This window comes from Pristis pectinata, chromosome 16, assembly GCF_009764475.1.
Source record: "Pristis pectinata isolate sPriPec2 chromosome 16, sPriPec2.1.pri, whole genome shotgun sequence".
Lineage (NCBI taxonomy): Eukaryota > Metazoa > Chordata > Chondrichthyes > Rhinopristiformes > Pristidae > Pristis > Pristis pectinata.
The window spans coordinates 5,476,212-5,496,381 of record NC_067420.1 but is presented as its reverse complement, the minus strand read 5'-3'; the positions used below and the strand labels follow the sequence as shown (position 1 = coordinate 5,496,381).

General features: G+C 41.0%; 1 protein-coding gene across 1 annotated transcript in view; it reads left to right on the top strand.

Annotated features, from left to right (window-relative positions):
- The window catches only part of LOC127579025 (transcriptional repressor CTCF-like), a 30,758-nt gene extending 11,091 nt beyond the window's left edge, over window positions 1-19,667 (top strand). The window contains exons 4-10 of the mRNA XM_052031660.1: window positions 1,541-1,661; window positions 2,494-2,643; window positions 7,323-7,483; window positions 11,792-11,974; window positions 15,745-15,877; window positions 17,497-17,610; window positions 19,528-19,667. Of these exons, the coding sequence (XP_051887620.1) occupies window positions 1,541-1,661; window positions 2,494-2,643; window positions 7,323-7,483; window positions 11,792-11,974; window positions 15,745-15,877; window positions 17,497-17,610; window positions 19,528-19,667 (1,002 nt within the window). The remainder of the gene's footprint in view (window positions 1-1,540; window positions 1,662-2,493; window positions 2,644-7,322; window positions 7,484-11,791; window positions 11,975-15,744; window positions 15,878-17,496; window positions 17,611-19,527) is intronic.
- The last annotated feature ends 503 nt before the right edge of the window (window positions 19,668-20,170 follow it).

Genomic DNA, 20,170 nt, shown 5'->3' with positions numbered 1-20,170 from the left:
ATTCATATTCCACCACGAGCAACACCATTTGCAGCTCCAGTGCCAACCAGATTTGGAGAGTCGTGGGGTTGGCTATAGTGAAACACTTTAAACCCACGTGCAGTTAAATATCCATCTAAAGAGACATGTGAGTCCATACCACCTGAGGTTTTTAGATGATGCCGGGGACATCTGTGCAGTATTCTCTCACGTCTGGAAATGTTTCATTTGAGGTAGATAAATGAAGTTCTGCCACGTTAAAACAGCATCAAACCAGGAACCTTCTTAAAGAAGAATTAAAATAATGACAGAGTTTATGATTTTGTGGATGTGGCTTACTGATGCAGAAAGCGCAGTAGAATAACAAAAGAACATTTAGTATTGAATAGTGATTGGCAAGGTGTAGAATGGGAGAGAACAGAGTCCTGGTTTGATCTAATAAAAAAACAGGTTGCAAAACATTACATGCAGCAGATTAATGTAGAATGTACTCACACTTTTCACCTACAAATGTCACGCAGCTGTGAACTACTTTTGAAGTATAGTCATTGTTGCAAAGTAGGAAACCTGACAGCCAACTTACATGCATCATGGTTGACTGGATATCTGTCTGTACCTGGGGAACCCCCCTGCTTCTCTTACAGATGGGATTTTGGTTTATGTCTAGAAATTTGAATTTAAAATGTGGTTATTTCACAACTATGCAATTGAAAATCAATTTTTTTCTGGAGTAAAACATGATAATGGACATTTCAGGATCATTTCCCACTAGTATGACTTGAGATGTCCTTGTGTGGTAGATGCAATTTTGGCATCAGTAATGTACAAAGTGATACCATTCCCTTTTTAGAGCATTGTGGGGAATTTAGACTGTTGTCTTGGGTATGATTATCATTGGTCACTTCTACAACAACCACTTTCTTTATTTTTGAAACACTGAACTGTCAAGTAAGCCCCATATTTTCATACTTTTCTCCCCTCTGCCACCACTTAATCTAGCCCTTGATTCTACCCGCCCTCTTGCTCCAGACTCCCAGGCCCTAATCTTCCTGACTACCAGACTCCGAAAACCCCCAATGGAGATGCTGATGGTTCTTCCTCTTTCAGCCCCCAGCAACTGCAGCAATGCCTGTGGCTGGCAGCTGTCCTCAAACTTGGTCTCTGGCAGCACGTTTCAGTTACAAAATTATGCAGCATCCATTCAGTTAGTTCGTGGATCCAACTGAAATTCGCAGCATGGGGACCACGACTGAAATACAGTATATGTTAACAGCCCATTTGGTTGGAGTCAAACATCTTATCAAGAGTGATTTGAGAGAAAATTAGCTATGCTAATTATTTGCAGGTTGCAGATCATATTCTGTTGCCTCACAAGGATTTGGAACGTCAGTTGTGTATTTCTGATACTGTTAAGATAATAGAAATCAAGGTCACCAAATTATGGCTGGATCCAAACACAATTACAATGTCACACTTTCCATTTTATTCCACATCATACTTAATAATTCTCTAAACCATAGATTTTGCACCTCACTGTATTTCTGAATTTTTTTGTTTTTAGGTAAGTAAGCTGAAGCGACACATCCGTTCTCACACTGGTGAGCGTCCTTTCCCATGCACATTTTGCAGTTATGCTAGCAGGGATACATATAAGCTGAAGAGGCACATGAGAACTCACTCAGGTATGTTAAGAACATTTTGTAGCTTTTTTGTAAGGGTTTATTATGTTATACATGTATGGGGCAGTGCTCCTACATATGTTAACTCAAGTAGTCCAAAGTTCCTGATGCAGGATTGAGTCTTGTTTTGACCCAAAATGTCGACAATTCCTTTCCTCCCACAGATGCTGCTTGACCCGCTGAGTTCTTCCAGCAGATTGCTTGTTGCTTCAGATTTCAGCATCTGCCATCTCTTATGTCTCTGTAATCCAAAGTTCCCGTGGTTTGAATTTATTAACACCTGGAACTTTGTTGTCTTTGTGTCTTCAAGCTTAAATAGAAAAATTCACAGGGATTGTGGCAGGGTGCAACATCAGTGATCCTTCCATGGCCGTATGATGAGAAGGGCCATGTGTTCCACCAGACACAAGTTTGCAATTAAATTGTTTGCCTAGAATTTAGAACAGGATCTTGTGACTTCTTATGTTAGTTTGAAGCCAGCTCCTTTTTTGACCTGCAGATAGCAACGTTACCTGTAACCCAAAGGTTCTTACTACTTAATGCTTCGCTATATAGCATTATTTGTTTTTATTGTCTTTAAGTCTTTTGGAGTATTTCTCAATACTTGCACATTACCGTTATGTAAATATTGGGAAATTCTCCAGAAGACTTAAAGGTCATCAGCACTGTGAAACAGATCAGTTGATCCCGGGGTTTGATAGTCTGTGTTTGACTGCTCCTAAACATGGCAACAAATGCTGGAGGACTGGAATGTCTACAAATGCATTTTAGATTCCAGATGCAATTTGTAGTTGATGAGCTTTTGCTGATGCCTGTAATTTCCAATCTTTTGTAGGTGAGAAGCCTTACAAGTGCCATATTTGCCTGGCTAATTTCACACAGAGTGGTACAATGAAGATGCACATCCGGCAGAAGCACACAGACAACGTGCCCAAGTACTACTGTCCTCACTGTAATGCTATCATTGCAAGAAAGAGTGACTTGGGTACGATTATCTGAATGAAGGAAGGTTTTGAAAGTTTGGAGATAATGAAAGTGATAATATTCTACTTAACATGGCCTGGAGCTTGCAACAACAATGGGCTAGATATTGCTGGCCCAGATGGTGCATGCAGAATAGCTGCCTGCAGCCCCTTTGTGTCTACGCATACTTGCATTTGCCTTGTCCAGATGCATAAGGCCTACTTTGCTGGATTTCCATCGGTACAGTGTCATCTCCCTGCAGTGATAGGGCCTCAGGTGGTAGGGTGAGGAGATACTGCCCTGAAAATATAAAGATACAACTGGTAAAGCTGGGAGAGGGACTTATAAACTGTAAAGTTGAAATGATTTCAATATTCTTAAATGTCTCTGGCATTCAGAAATATTTAAACAATTGAAATTAATAAAAAAATTCAAACTATTAAATTGTAAGTAAAACATATAAAACACTTCAAGTAATTAAGAAGATTAAAATAAAATAAAGTAGTTTTTTAAAAAAATTACCTTTTGCGTTCCAGATCTTGGCCCTACAGTCCCATTAAAATCACTGGAGTTCTGGGATCCTGTGGAACATTTGTCCTGGTTCAGGATCCGAATTAGACTTATTATCACTGACATATGACGTGAAATTTGTTGTTTTGCGGCAGTAGTACAGTGCAGACACAAAATCTATAAATTACAAAAATGAATAAATAATGCAGAAAAAAAGAACAATGAGTTAATGTTCATGGATCATTCAGAAATCTGATGGCAGAGGGGAGAAGCTGTTCCTGAATTGTTGATTGTGGGTCTTCAGGCTCCTGTACCTCATCCCTGATGGTAGTGACGAGAAGAGGGTATGTCCTGGATGGTGATTGGTCCTTAATGATGGATGCTGCCGCCTTGAGGCACTGCCTTTTGAAGATGTCCTCAGTGGTGGGAAGGGTTGTGCCCATGATGGAGCTGGCTGAGTCTACAACCCTTTGCATCCTCTTGTGATCCTGTGCATTGGAGCCTCCATACCAGGCTGTGATGCAACCAGTCAGAATTCTCTCCACCATACATCTGTAGAAATTTGCAAGAGTCTTTGGTGACATACCAAATCTCCTCAAACTCCTAATGAAGTAAAGCCGCTGGCATGCCTTCTTTGTGATTGCATCAATGTGTTGGGCCCAGGATAGATCCTCTGAGATGCTGACACCCAGGAACTTGAAACTGCTCAGCCTTTCCACCGGTGACCCCTCAATGAGGACTGGTGTGTGTTCTCCCAACTTCCCCTTCCTGAAGTCCACACTCAGTTCCTTGGTCTTGCTGATGTTGAATGCGAGGTGGTTATTGCAATACCGCTTAACCAGCCAATCTACCTCACTCCTGTAAGCCTCCTCGTCGACATCTGAGATTCTGCCATCACAGTGGTGTCATCAGTGAATTTATAGATGGTGTTTGAACTGTGTTTAGCCACACAGTCATGAGTAGAGGGCCTAGATCAGTGGGCTAAGCACGCATCCTTGAGGTGTGCCTATGTTTATAGTCAGCGAGGAGGAGGTGTTATTGCCGATCCGCACCGACTGTGGCTTTCCTATAAGGAAATCGAGGATCCAGTTTCAGAGGTAGGTACAGAGGCCCAGGTTTTGAAGCTTGGTTATTAATACTGAGGGAGTGATGGTGATGAATGCCGAGCTGTAATCGATAAACAGTAGCCTGACATATGCCTTGTGGTTGTCTAGGAGCTCCAGAGCAGAGTGGAGAGCCACTGAGATTGTGTTTGCTGTAGACCTGTTGTGGCGGTAGGTGAATTGCAGTAGATCCAGGTCCTTGCTTATGCAGGAGATAATTCTAGCCATAACCAACCTCTCAAAGCACTTCATCACAGTAGATATGAGTGCCACTACTTGGGCACTGGAATGATCGCTGCCCTTTTGAAGTTGGTAGGAACCTCAGACTGCAGCAGTGAGAGTTTGAAGATGTCGTTGAGTATTCCAGCCAATTGGTCGGCACAGGTTTTCAGTCACCAGCCAGGTACACTTTTGGGGCCTGATGCCTTGCGAGGGTTTACCCTCTTGAAGGATGTTCAGACATCTGCCTCTGAGACAGAGATCATTGGGTCATTGGATGCTGTGGGGATTCACACATGTGTAATGTTATTCTCCCTTTCAAAGCATGCGTAAAAGGCATTGAGCTCATCAGGGAGTGAAGCATCACTGCCATTTAAGCTGTTAGGCTTCACCTTATAAGAAGTAATAACTTGTAATAACTAATAATATAGGAAGATCACTGAAAGTTGCCTCACAGGTGGATAGGGTAGTTAAGAAAGCTTATGGGATGTTAGCTTTCATAAGTCAAGGGATTGAGTTTAAGAGCCGCGAGGTAATGATACAGCTCTACAAAACTCTGGTTAGACCACACTTGGAGTACTGTGTCCAGTTCTGGTCGCCTCATTATAGGAAGGATGTGGAAGTGTTGGAGAGGGTGCAGAGGAGATTTATCAGGATGCTGCCTGGATTGGAGGGTATGGATTATGAGGAGAGACTAAAGGAGCTAGGGCTTTACTCATTGGAGAGAAGGAGGATGAGAGGAGACATGGTAGAGGTGTACAGAATATTGAGAGGAATAGATAGAGTAGACAGCCAGTGCCTCTTTCCCAGGGCACCAATGCTCAATACGAGAGTGTATTGCTTTAAAGTAATGGGTGGGAAGTTCAAGGGAGATATCAGAGGGAGGTTTTTCACCCAGAGAGTGGTTGGTGCATGGAATGCGCTGCCTGGGGTAGTAGTGGAGGCAGATATGTTGGTCAAATTCAAGAGATTGTTAGATAAGCATATGGAGGGATTTAAAATAGGGGGATATGTGGGAGGAAGGGTTCAGATAGTCTTAGGTGTGGTTTAAAGGTTGGCACAACATTATGGGCCGAAGGGCCTGTATTGTTCTATGGTTCTAAGTAATGGCATACAAACCCTGCCACAGCTGTCCTGCATCCGGTTGTGTATGTAGCTTCACTCGGAACTGCCTTTTCACTCTCATGATGGCCTTCTGCAGGTTGTACCTGGACTTTTGGATCATCGGTTTTGAATGCCACAGATCTATCCCTCAGTTGATTACAAATCTCTTGGTTCATCCAGGGCTTCTGGTTTGGGAAAACTTGGTATGTTCTTGAAGGCACACACTTGTCCACACAGGTCTTGAAATCAGTGATGGCTGTGGCGTATTCATTCAGATCCAAAGATGAATTCCTGAATATGGTCCAGTCCACCGATTCAAAACAGTCCTGTAAATGGTCCTCCGCCTCTCTTGACCATACCTTCACAGTCCTCACCACTGGAACCGTGGTCCTCAGTCTCTGCCTATATGTTGAGAGTAGAAGTACAGCCGGGTGATCAGACTTGCCAAAGTGTGGGCGCAGAATGGCATGGTAGGCGTTCTTGATGGTGGTGTAATAGTGATCAAGTGTGTTGGCTCCTCTGGTTCTGCAGGTGATGTGTTGGTGATAGTTGGTCAGGGACTTCTTCACGCTGGCCTGGTTGAAGTCCCCCGCGATGATCGGGAAGGAATCAGGGTGCACTGATCCGAGAGACATTACTTACCAGCATAAAGCTGGAGATTCCCGGCAAGACTGGGCTTAGCTGCTGACTCTGTAGACCCCAGTGGCAGAATGAACTGGCAAATTCAACCTTCCCAGACAAGACATTGCAAAATTGCCTTAATGTTTGTTTTGTTTGCCAATGATAAAACAGCTTCTTCCCCTCCGCCATCAGATTTCTGAACGGTCCATGAACACTACCTCGTTATTCCTCTTTGGCACTATTTATTTATTTTTGTAACTTGTATTAATTTTTGTCTTGCACTGTACTGCTGCCACAAAACAACAAATTTCATGACATGTAAGTGATGATAAACCTTACTCTGATTCAGATTCTCTACACAGGCAAAAATGTTGTGATCACATTGCGCTAAGCATGTATTCAAACCAGAACTAATTAAGCTTATCGTAATTCCAGCTGCATGTGGATGAAGTTTAACTGAAGAATTTCTATTACCGCATCTCAAATCAATTATAAATGATGCTTATTAAGTTATGCTGCTTATGACAGTGAAGACTGTGTGATCTGTTTTAATTACTGATTCTTTCCTCAAGACTAGGGATTGCTTTTTTCTGTTCTTGCTATTTCAAAGATAGGTGGTATTTATCCAGTGCCTTTTGTCACTGATTGATGAGTAATTGTACATTGCTCTAAATAGATTTGCAAAGGGTACCGCAAAATATCATGCAGTGTACAGTCTATCACAAGTAAAGAATGCTTTTTGCTATTCCTGTATTTCTTGCCTGCAATCTTATGAATGTCACTTTGCATTTAGCACTTTTCATTGACAAGAAAATTGAATACCACATACGTAATACTTCAAAAAGTTAAATAAACGCTGCAATCGCAATAAACTGCCATTGATTTAAAAAATGTGCTTTATTTTCATTTTCACTCAGTGCAGTAGTTTAGAATAGGGATAATGAATCTGCCTTACATCCCTTACTGTGAATAAATGGGGAGAGATGTAGAACAGGCTGTGACTAACATCCATATCCATTATTGTACAGAATTAAAATCTACCCTGATATCCTTTTTAAGTTATTAACAATGATAAATACTTTATTTTTACAGAATGTTTCTCAACATACTCAGAAATAATGACACTGGTATTTTTAATCTATAGGCGTCCATTTACGAAAGCAGCATTCCTATACAAGCTCTGGCGTGAAGTGCCGTTACTGTGAGGCTACTTTCCATGAACGCTACACACTTATTCAGCATCAAAAGACCCACCGGAATGAGAAGCGCTTTAAGTGTGACCAGTGTGATTATGCATGTAAACAGGTATACAGCTCACGACTATTCAGGTACATGACAACATGAGAAATACAAGTCATTTACCCCCTGGAGCCTTCGCCACCGCTTGTAAGATCACAGCTGATCCTGTGCTGTGTCCAGCTTCCCACCAATACCCCTATTATTCAATTAAATTAATGCTCAAAAATCTATCAGTCTCAGCCTTGGGTAAACTTAATGACTGAACATCAACAGCGCTTTGGGATGAAAAATTCCAAAGATTTACAACCCTCTGAGAAGTGCCTCCTCGTCTCCCTCCTAAAAGCCCAGTCCTTTATTCTGAGGCTATCCCAGTCTCCATCTCTTATAGATTCTCCAGTCTGAGGAAATAGCCTGTCAATCCCTCTTCAGAATCTTGCACGATCAAGGAGATCACCTTTTAAACTTCAGTAAATATAGGTCAATCTTACTCAATCAGTCTTGACAGGACCTCAAGGTTAATCCAAGGCAAATATTTCCTTTAGGTCCAAGGATAGGTTTGGAAGGACATGGGCCCAATGTAGGCAAATGGGACCAGCTCAGCTAGGCAACTTGGTCGGCATGGACGAGTTGGGCCGAAGGGCCTGTTTCCATGCTCTTCGATTTTATGACTTTAAGCTAGAAAGGGTGCAGAAAAGATTCAAAAGGATGTTGCTGGGACTGGAGGGCTTGAGTTATAAGGAGAGACTGGATACTGTATATTGGGGCTGTTTTCCCTGGAGTACAGGAAGCTGAAGGGTGACCTTATAGAGGTTTGTAAAATCATGAGGGGCATAGATAAGGTGAATGGTCACGGTCTTTTCCCCAGGGGAAGGGAGTCTAAAACTAGACAGCATGGCTTTAAGGTGAGAGGGGAAAGATTTAAAGGCAACCTGAAGGGCAAGTTTTTCACATATAGGGTGGTGGGTATATGGAACGAGCTGCCAGAGGAAGTGGTGGAAGCAGATACAATTACAATATTTAAAACACATTTAGACAGTACATGGTTAGGAACGGCTTAGAAGGATGTGGGCTAACCGCATGCAAATGGGACTAGCTCAGGTAGGCACCTTGGTCAGCACAGATGAATTGGGCCAAAGGGCCTGTTTCCATGCTGTATAACTCTGTGATTCTCTATGAATACCCCAGGTGTGTTTCACCCAAACTGTATGTGACTGCTTCAAGACTTTTGTACTCCAACCCCCTTGGCCAGCTTACCATTTGCCTTCCCAATTGCTTGCTATGCCCACATATCTACTTTCTGTGTTTCATGAACTAGCACGCCACAATCCTGCGGTACATCCATTCTTAGGAGTTTCTCATGTCTATTCATTCTGCTTTTCCATCTTTCCTACCAGAGTGAATACATTATATTTTCCAATATAATCTGTCACCCTCCTGTCTATATTCCAGCAGATTCGTGTTTTCCTGAGTTTCCATCCCAGCTTTGTCAGTAGCAAACTTGGATACTTTATACTCTGTCCTTTTCATTTCAGTCATTAATATAAATCTTGAATAGCAGAAGATCTAGTATTGATGCATATCCCACTCCTGGAACCAATCTGTCAACCTCAAAATGCCTATTCATTCCTACTTTGTTCTCTGTCTTTGATTCAATCTGCTATCCATTCTGATTTGTTACCACCAATGTTTTGAGACCACTGGGTGTGTAACAGGCTTTAGTAAGACACATTCAAATGCCTTTTGAAAATCCAGATTTACTGCATCTTTTAATTATCCTGCTAGGTACCTCCTCCGAAAACTCTATTAATTTGTCGGACATTGTCTCCTTCTGACGAAGAGCTTTGGACCTCACATTAATTCTGTTCCTCTTTCCACAGATTCTGCCTGTTCTGCTGGGTATTTCCAGCATTTGCTGTTTTTATTTCAGATTTCCAACATCTGCAGTTTTTCTTGTTTGTCATTTGCTGTTTCCTTCTCATAAATTGTCAAATTCTATGATTTTCAAAGTTTGCTGTTAACATGTCCAACTGGCTTATAGTTACCTGTTTTCCCTGTGCTTGAATAGAGTACTCCATTTTCTACTTTCCAGTCTATTGGATTGTTTCAAAATGTAGGGAATTTTGAAAGATCATCAGAATCAGGTTTAATTATCTCTGACATATGTCGTGAAGTTTGTTGTTTTGTGACAGCGGTACAGTTGCAAGACATTAAAATTAATAAATAGTGCAAAGGACAAATGATGTGGTAGAGTTCATGGGTCCATGGACTGTTCAGAAATCTGATGGCAGAGTAGAAGAAGCTGTTCCTGAATCATTGAGTGTGGGTCTTCAGGCTCCTGTACCTCCTCCCCGATGGTAGTAATGAGAAGAGGGCATGTCCCGGATGGTGAGGGTCCTTAATGATGGATGCTGCCTTCTTGAGGCACTGCCTCTTGAAGATGTCCTCGATGGTGGGGAGGGTTGTGCCCGTGATGGAGCTGGCTGAGTCTACAACCCTCTGCAGCCTCTTGCGATTCTGCACATTGGAGCCTCCCTACCAGGCGGTGATGCAACCAATGAGAATGCGCTCCACCATACATCTATAGAAATTTGCAAGAGTCTTTGGTGACATACCAAATCTCCCCAAACTCCTAATGAAGTAGAGCCACTGGCGCCCCTTCATCATGATTGCGTCAATGTGTTGGGCCCAGGATAGATCCTCTGAGATGTTGATGCCCAGGAACCTGAAACTGCTCACCCTTTCCACCACTGACCCCTTAATGGGGACTGGTGTGTGTTCTCCCGACTTCCCCTTCCTGAAGTCCACAATCAATTCCTGACGTTGAGTGTGAGGTTGTTGTTGCGACACCACACAACCAGCAGATCTACCTCATTCCTGTATGCCTCCTGGTCGCCATTTGAGATTCTGCCAACAACAGTGGTGTCATCGGCAAATTTATAGATGGCGTTTGAACTGTGCCTAGCCACACAGTCATGAGTGTAGAGAGAGTAGAGCAGTAGGCTAAGCACACATCCTTGAGGTGTGCCTGTATTGATTGTCATTTAGAATGCTTTCACTTTTTCTGCAGCCGTCCTTTTTTTGAATCTCAGGATGCAGATTGGCAGGTCCAGGGGATAAGTCAGCCTTTAGTAAACTTGATTTTTCAAGTGCTTTTCCTTTAGTGATGTTAATTACTTTAAATCCATCACTATCATCAAACTCTTGGCTCTCCACTACTTCTACTGTTTTTATTGTGTCTTCTATAATAAAGATAGCTACAAAATGTTTTTAATGCCACAACCATTTCCTTATTATAATTTCTTTTGCTTTTTCCTTTAAGAGAGCTATATTTGTTTTTGTCACTCTTTTTATACATAAAGTTCTTAAAATATGTTTTTACATATTTCTTCCTGATTTACTTTCTTTCTATCTTCTCTTTACCTTCCAGATTACAGAATATAGGACAGGAGTACAGTTTACGCCAGATGTACACATATTGCTGCAATGAATAAGATATCTTCAAGATTTCAATCCAATTTCTGTACGTTCCTTTATACTTGGCTGCTGTTAGCCATGCAGAGAAGGGCCTGTGCCATCAATTTGTGATATTGGAAGTTTTGCCAAAGAAGAAATCTCAGACTTCTTTCTGAAAGAGGCTACCATCAATTGTGTCATCAGATCATTCAGTTGTAGTAATTTCACATCTGGGTGATGGGGTTTGGCGACATAAACAGTTGGACTGGTTGTACAATGTAGACTCACAAGCTCAGTAATCCAGAGGCAAAAATTCAAATGCCACCCTGGAAACTGGGGGACTTAAACTAAACTAATTAACTAAACCTGGAATCAAAAACCTAGTAACAGAAATGTTACCACAGATCTACTGGATTACCATAAAAAAGCAATCAGCTTCACTGGTATGCTTTAAGGGAGCATACTATGTCTCTGCTATGTCTCCAGATCAATAGCAGTATGGTTGACTCTTAGCTGCCTGCTGAAATAACAAGCTATTTGTTTCAAGAACAAATAGGAATGTACAAATATTTGTTCACAATAAGATGCTACAATATAAGTGACACCTTACCGTGAACAAATATAAAAAAACAAGGCAAATGGTCCTATCTATCTGAAGGAAAGTTATCACTACCTCAGAAGCAGTTTGCAGTGCTCTCTGCATGTAGTGAATTGCTTTGAAATTGAGTATTTCCTGGGCTAATACAGAATCACCTCCTGATACAGTAACCCACCTTTTATCCTTCCATTATTATTTGACCTGCTAAATAATCTTTGTTTCAGTTCCACATTTCAAAAATTCAGTTTTATTTCTTTAATTCCTAAAAGCCAATCTGATTTAAAAGTGGCTGATTGCTAATGCTGGTCTTATTTTATGCACAGAAACGTCACATGATAATGCATAGGCGTATCCACACTGGGGAGAAACCATTCAGCTGCACCCAATGCGATAAAAGCTTCAGACAGAAGCAACTCCTGGATTTGCATTTCAAGAAGCATCATGATCCCAGTTTCATCCCAGAGGTGCATGTTTGCTCCTGGTGTTGCAAGAGCTTTACTCGCAAGGTACCTGCTTATATTTTTCCTTTTTCAATGTAGATATCTGTCAGATAGCCTAAATATCTGTCTCAGCAGGCAGTCTGCAATGCAGGCTTGAGCTCCTAACCCCTAAAAAAAAGGAGCAACATTTGAACAGGATGTACAGCATTCACTGAGAGGCGGTGTTCCTTGACCACTAAGAGTGGCTTCTGGGCATCAAACTGCTAATTATAATTTCCATTCCACAACATTTTATAATATCCCACAATAAAATGAATATTGATGTCTTCTGTGGCTGTTAACTTTAAATTAGTAGAGCACGTGGTCCTGAGCACCTAAACCTTTCCTTGATTAAACATAATGGATGATCAAAAGAAATTCCCTTCTGCAGATAAATGGAACCCATGAATTAAGCTAAAATTATCTCTATCCTGTGCTCACTTGAAAATAGGGTTACCTTAACCAGTCATGTAATGGCATTAAGTTGAGAATTTGGTCAGGCTGGGAACTTTGAGAAGGAACTGCTGTTTCTTGTCTCCGGTACCTATATATTTAGTCAAGTCTTGAAGTGGTAGATATTTTAAATTTTATGTAGAATTTAGATAACTTTTTCAGCAGATTAAGAAGTAGGTAAGATATAGAGGAGCAGGTTACACATCTGGTCTGAAGGATGTGGAAGTTTATAGATAGGAAGACTGTCCTGGCAAACACGTCTGCAGTACATGGTTCTGCCTTGAAAAGCTCTGCCTTAAGAGAGGTTGAGCTGGAGTGTAGGAGACACTGTGAGACTTAAGGGAGATGGAGGAGTATTTGCTCCAAACCATGACCATACCTTGTGGAGAGATATAGGATTAGAATGTGTCTAGTGTGACCAATTGTGGATAGAGTGTGGGCTGTGTCTGGTTTGACAGAACAGAACATGAAAAATCCAAGGGAGTGGGAGTATGAGGATGCACAGGAACTGTCTGTATTCAACAGATATTATAATACTTACGAGGAAAACAATAAAGACAGTCAAAAGGACTAGAGAATACTGCCTGATGCTGCTTTGAGCAAGAGGTTGGTCAAAGCGGGGAGGTGGAGATGAAGCACAATGAGGTAATTGTTGGGGATTTAGTAATTAGAGGAAGCAGGATTGAGAGTGCCAAATGGTATGTTGCCTGCCTGTTAGCAGGGTGAGAGACATTTTAAGCCAAATTGGAGGATATTGGAGAGGTGGGGCCGGGGGAGGAGGAGACAGAGGGGATACTATCATTTTGGTTCACATTGGGACCAGCAATAAAAAGTGGGGGGAAAAAAGATCCTATTTTGAGAGAACCAGCAGTTGGTACCTAAATCAAGGAGGCTGATCTTGATTGTTATTGAGCTGTATGGAATCTGGCATAGGGAGATGAATATTTGAATGAAGATTAGGGAGGTGAATATTTGTCTGAAGCAGTGGTGTTGGAAAGAGGGCTTCCATTTCATGGCCACTGTCTCCAGTTTTGGAACAGAAAGGGTCCTAGTAGAAAGGATGAATATTGACTTTAAATTAGAAAATGGGAGGGAGTGCTTGGAGGGAAAAAGTAGAATAAGTATTTGTTTCAAAAGACAGGCAAGGGTAGAAAGGAGAGTCCCATTCAGATATTGAATATTAGACACCACAGCAAAACAGAATACTAAAAAAGTAAAGTGAATGTATGATTTCTGGTAATTGACCACTTTGCCAAGGGAAAAAAGTCATTCCTGTCCATTCTCTAGACTCCTAACTAAAAGTTTTATAAATTCAATTATATCTCTGTTCTGCCCTTCCCTGTTTCAAATGAAAAGAATCTCAGCTATGCAATGTCCTACCTCAAAGTCTCTATTCTTGTGCAAATCCTTGTAAATTTTCTCTGTACCTTCATAGTGCCTATTACATCATGTAATATGGTGTCAAGGACTATTGATTTTACTCTTGGTGGGAGCCTAACCATTTGCACAGTTTTAGCATGACCTCTCTGCTTTATATTCTATGCCTAGGCCAGATAACATTTGCATCACACAAGGTTCAGACGATGACCATCTTCAACAAGAATGAATCATCACTGTCTACTGTTGATATTAAGTTTCATTACCTTCAAGTCCCCCCACCATCAACATACTGGTGGTCACCATTGACCAGAAACTCAACTAGACCAGCCACATGAATACCAAAGTTACAAAAGCAGGCCAGGGCTGTGTATCCTGTGAGTGAATCACTTCCTAACACCCCAAACACAAATTGGAGCTTGATACAATATTCTTCCTTACCCTGAAATGAGTGCTTTGCTTTCTAAGGCAATACAGTAGTGCAGCTAGAGGAGCTGCTGCCTCATAGCACCAATGACACTGGTTCAATCCTGACCTCAGGTGCAGTTTCTGTGGAGTTTGCACATTCTCCCTGTGACACATCCCAAAGACTTGCAGGTTGGTAGGTTATTTGTCCACTGTAAATTGCCCCTAGTATGTAGATGAGTGGTAGAATATGGAGATAGTTAAAAGGAATATAAGGAGAATGAAAATTTTGGGATTAGTGTAGGATTAGTGTAAAATGGTTGGTTGTTGGTCAGCATGGAGTCGATGGACTGAAGGGCCTGATTCTATGACTGAGTGCAGCTCCAACAACTTTCAAGATAACTTGGTACCAAATAGAACAAAGCAGCACGCTTGATTAGCACCTCATTTAAACACCCTAAACATTTATCTCCTTCACCACCGGCAGACAGCTATGGTAGTGTGCAGTATCTACAAGACGCACTGCAGTTATCCCTCAGCGATTCCACCAGCACCACCCAAATCTGTAACTTCTATCACCTAAGTAGGACAAGGGCAGCAGGCACGTGGCGACACCACCACTTGCAGATTCCTCTCCAACTTGCACACATCCTAACTTGGAAATATTTCTTCATCGTTGCTGGGTCTAAGTCAAGTAGGAACATCTTCACCAGAAGGATTGCAGTGGTTCAAGAATGGAGCCCACCACCATCTTCTCTTGTGCACTTAGGGATGGACAATAAATGCTGGCCTTGCCAGTGGTGCTCAGATCCTGAAACATGAATAAATAAAAAAAAATGTTCAGTGACCACACTGCTGAGTAATTGAAATTGATTTTGTGTACATAATTTATATGTAACTGTCCGTCACATTGCATTTTGCTGAGGAGATTATCTGCTTTACGAGGAGAAGTTACTGTGGTTTATCTCCTCTGCTCTTCAAATTGTTCAGTTTTCACCAATTAAAAACTGTAAAACCACTCCCAAAAGCTAATTGAAAAGATTGAAGGATAAATATCAGTCTTGCTGAATTTATGTTTTCATTCATTTTGCTTTAAGAATGTCACACATGGCTTTCAAAATGTGCATATATTACTAACCAATCCTTTTAGTTTGTGGGATGCACTAGTCAGTAAGTGACAGCGGTGAACTAGATAGATGGTGGGAAACTTTAATGTTAATATGGTGAGTTTAGGAAGGGACTTTTGCAGAACACCGATTTAAAAAAAAGATACATGCTTGAACGGAAACAAAAACAAAACCCAAAACATTCAACTACTATGTGTAATAGATAATTTTCTGTGAGGCATGCGCTCTGCCCTATCTCCAGTTCATTGACTGATAATGTTTGTAATAAATATTCTGTTGTGTCAATGTCTGAATCGCCTAGTTTTGTACTTATAATGACTATTTATTCATTTCCCTGTTGTTTATTTCATTCTTTATTTAAACTGCTAAATGGAATGACAGTGGAAATGAAAAAGTTATCTATATGATTTAAGCAAAACTCTATTGCTTTATCAGAACATAATGACGAAACATGCTGAGAAATGCAGGAGTCAGAGAGTGCAAGACAGAGATGCAACAATTACAGAAAAGAGAATCAAGAATAACAAGATGACACTGGACTCCAGAAACGCCAATGAACCAAAAGAAGGTACATTTTGTTACAAATTGGAGCCAAAATGATTATTTGAACATGCTCAGTTACAGATAAATTAGTCATCAGAGAGAAACTAGATTTGTATTTCTATGAGCAGCATGCATCTCAGGTCTGTCATAAGTCAAGTTATGGGCTTAATCCCTTTAAGATGTTCTTTTGGTTTTAATGTTGATCACGTAGCTCCAGTCTCCCATTTTGTATTGGGTTGCAGAATCCAAATATTTCTGAGCTCAGGTTTCTCTACATGTTCCTATGATTCAGCAAGTGGAATCCTGTAAAGTAGCCATCTATCTCCACAGTGCCTCAGTCTACCTGCTAGCTCTGTTACCTTCACACCTAACTTTCACTCTTGATCAGCCTCCAGATCCTTTATCTCATCAAATCCTGCTCACTCTGATGCTTGTTAGTCCATGTTAGCTCCTGGTCTGATAGGGCTTCAGTTTTATAATGCTTATCCTCGTATTCATGTCCCACAAAGGCCTTCCTCTTACTTACCTCTACAGTCTCTTGCATGTAATGTCATTGATGACAGATTTTGAAAACGATTGACATCAAAAAGGTCCAGGTGAGATCTGGTATCTCTGTAGACTCCCTAGGCTCTTTGCGGATGGGCATGTCTGTCTCCTGTGCCAGATCTGACCCTTCCGAAGAGGTCTGCCTCACCTGTCTCAAAGCCTCCTCTGATTGTGTGCTACCAGCAGCATCACCACTGAGGCACCAATGGATGAATAGCTCAGCGGCTAAATGCTGGAAATAATGCTCTGTTAGTTGTGGTACTCTCTGTGGACTATGGAAGGTGTCCGAGCAGTCTACAGTCAGTTCTGAAGCTGCCCAGTCTCCTTTTGTCAGAAGAGCGTCTCTTAAAATAGCAAGAAAAACCAGAACCTGGCACAATGTCTATGTCATTCTACGGAGACTGCTTCATGATAGTTGTTGTGTGGAGCTTTGCTGTCATTTTTGTCAATAGAGCAGGAACATGCAGTGTGCAATGAGTGACCATTAAGTGCGTGCGTCATTGCGAGTAAACATCAGGCACTCTAACATGGATCCCACACAGATGTGCCTGGAGCAGTTTTGCAAATTCAACCAAAAATTATCACTAACACAGTCTATCGTGGATAAAATCAATTTTACGTTGTGCGGCAGTTAAAAATTAGTGCTACAGAATGCAATTTCTAGGAGTAGAAAGTGGATAGGCAGCTGGAAGTCGTTCCTCCACTCCCTTATTCATGCAATAATGGATTGTGATAGAAGTGGATTTGGCCATAAAGAAATTTGCGGAGCATGAATCGGCTTTATGATTCAATAGATCTACCCCTTTTTTGATTGGCTCACCCTGACTGGTTATGATTATTTTTCAGCCCATTCTCTTGCAAGAAATACAGTTAGTTGTTTTTAATCCCATTTGTAATATCTAGCTCAATCTTTATCCTACTAATTTACTGCTTAATTCTATAGCTCAACATACAACATTTCTAACTCCAATTTTATTGCATAGTTTTTGGATATATCTCTAAGTCAGTAAAGATCCAGGACAACAGGCAGAAGTTTTTGAGCTCCGGACTGTATGTGGAAACTGTCCTTCACTAACAGCGTGCTTCTGTTTATCACAGATGAACTTGAGTTAAAGGCTGCAAAGGTCACTGAAATAACAAATGGTGCTCACATCGGGAAGAATGCCCAAAGAAACGCAGTTAAAAAGAAGCAAAATATTAAAGGAAAGTCAGGTACAGTACTTCATACTGTATAATGGAGATGCAGAATAAAGTTGTAGAAATTACAGCTAAATGCAAGTGTTAAGTTTCCAGTTGATTGTCTCTCTCATATACCGTTCTGTTTCTTGGACACTCCCCCTGAATATCTGATAAATTTGTCAGCTTCATTTTACTTCCTCAGGTCCAGTGCTTCAGTTCTTAGCACTGCTTTATTTTTCTCAGGGTACCAAATGTAAGCAGTGTGTGGCACTCCGTACCGTGTTGCTCAACAGCAGGCACATCCTCAGAAACCAGGAGCTTGCATGAAGCAAAAATACAGTTGGTCAGCTTGAGCAAGTGAACACCCACCATATTCCACAAAGTGGTACTTTGGCCTTGATTATCCCAGCACTCTGCTGCTCTTGCATTTTTTGCCATATCTGAACATTTCTCTTTGATAGATTCCCCTATCTGTATTTGGCTGTTTCTTTCTTATGAAGGGCTTGTTCTTGCTTTATCATTGTTACTGCATTCCCAAATATGAGGGAGGCAGTGGAGGGGAGGTGTAGGGAGTAGGGTGGGACACTGAAAATAATGAATAATGATAAGGCCCTCATCAGTCCTGAAAAGCATTTTTTGCCCATCCTTAGTTGTCTGTTTTTAATGACAATCCAACTACTTCATGGTTGGGTTTACTTTTGCCACCTTTTTATTTCCACAACACACTTAAAATTATCAATCAGCCATGGCAGGGTGAATTCACATTCTCTGCAATTTTAGTCCAGGCCACTGCATTATTTTTCTTTCACTCTTTCTGACTCTTCTTTGGGTTTTCTGCTTCTTTCATAATTCCATCTTTTTTTTCTGGTGCCTCCCTTTTTCTTGCTTTTCATAAACATAGGAAATAGAAGCAGGAGTAGGCCATTTGGCCCCTTGTGCTTACTTCTCCATTCCATAAGAGTACGACTGATCTATAATATCTCAGCACCACTTTTCTGAATTAACCCTATGTCTCTTGATTTCCTTAATATCTGAATATCCATTGATACCTGTCTTGAATGCATCAATTAACTGAATTTTCCACTGCCCTCTTGTGAATTCCAAAGATTCACCACCCTCTGGGTGAAGAAATTTTTTCTTATTTCTGTTATGAGTGGCCAATACCTTATTTGGAGACTGACCTCTGGTTCTGGAAACCCCACTCAGAGGAAGCCTCAACTCTGCACCTACCCTGTCAATTTTGTATGCTTCAATTTGATCACTTCACTTTCTTCTAAACTCAAGAGTGTACAGGCATAGCCTGCTTAATGTCCCATCATGACAAACCTACCATCAATCAATGGAATCAATCTGGTGAACCTTTGCCGCACTCTCTCCATCGCAAGTATATTCTTCCTTGGGTAGAGAGACCAGACCTGTATCTAATATTCAAGATGTGGCCCCACTAGGGCTGTATACATGTGGACCAAGATCCATCTACTCTTGTTCTCAAATCCACTTGCAATCCAGGCCAAAATACTGTTTGTCTCCCTAATTGCCTGATAAACCTGCCTATTAACTTTCCTCTTCTTTTGCTTATTGATTTCCCTTACAAATCATTGTTTATTTTCTCTGCCATTGTATCTCACTGCAGAATCCTTTGAGATCCTTTTTCTTTATATTCTTCAGTTAATTTTCTCTTGCTTCTGCTTTACTGTGTTCTTCCGTTCCGCTGTGAATGTTTTATTTTCTCTTTCCCCATCTCTCTTCCTCTTCTGGCATTCTTCTTTCTCTGGTGCTTTTTTTGTGAATTCCTGTCCTCTGGATTTTTTCTGCTCTTCTGATTTTTTTTATCAATCTGTCTAACTCATCATCTTTCTCTTCTCTCTCATTCACCATTTTGCAGCTTTGATTGTTCTCTCCTTGTCCCCTACAGTTTTGAACTTTCATGTGTCCTTTCTACCTCTGCAGCTGATGTAAACCCTGCCCCACAGGAGCTTGCAGAGAGTGGTTCCAACCACATGGACGATAGCAGGAAGCTGGCTACACTGCATGATCAAGCCAGGAAAGAGATTACCCCTGAGATGATCCTAAAAGAAATGGTCCTTTGAGGAACCATCTCTTGTCCTCCAGCATTTCAGTTATTTTTACAAGGAGGCGATTAGAAAAGAAATAATCAGAGTTGAAAAAAAGTTCCAGAAAAATTATTGCAGTTTTTATATCTAAACCTGAAAAAGAATGAATGATTCTCAGTTCAACAGATTCAGTGCACCAAAATAAGGGACAAGATTGTTTAGAAGTGAAAGCACTTGTAAAAAGAAAATTAAGTAAAAATTTATATAACCACCAAGCAACACTTCTGAAAACTAGCATTGTGCTATTTTAAAGCTCTGAGCTACTTCTTCGTTCATAGTTGTTATTTGAGGGGTGTAAATAAGTTTTAATGCTTTTTGTTTCTTTTTGCTTTTCCGAAGCAAGTTTTGACGATATCTGTGGGGCTTCATTACAGGCCTGAGCCGCTCTGGCTGTTCTTCAGGCCATTTGTCCCAGGATGCAGGTATTGCCAGTTTGTTCAATAATGAAAGGAGAGTCAATGTCTCACCCATTTGTGTAA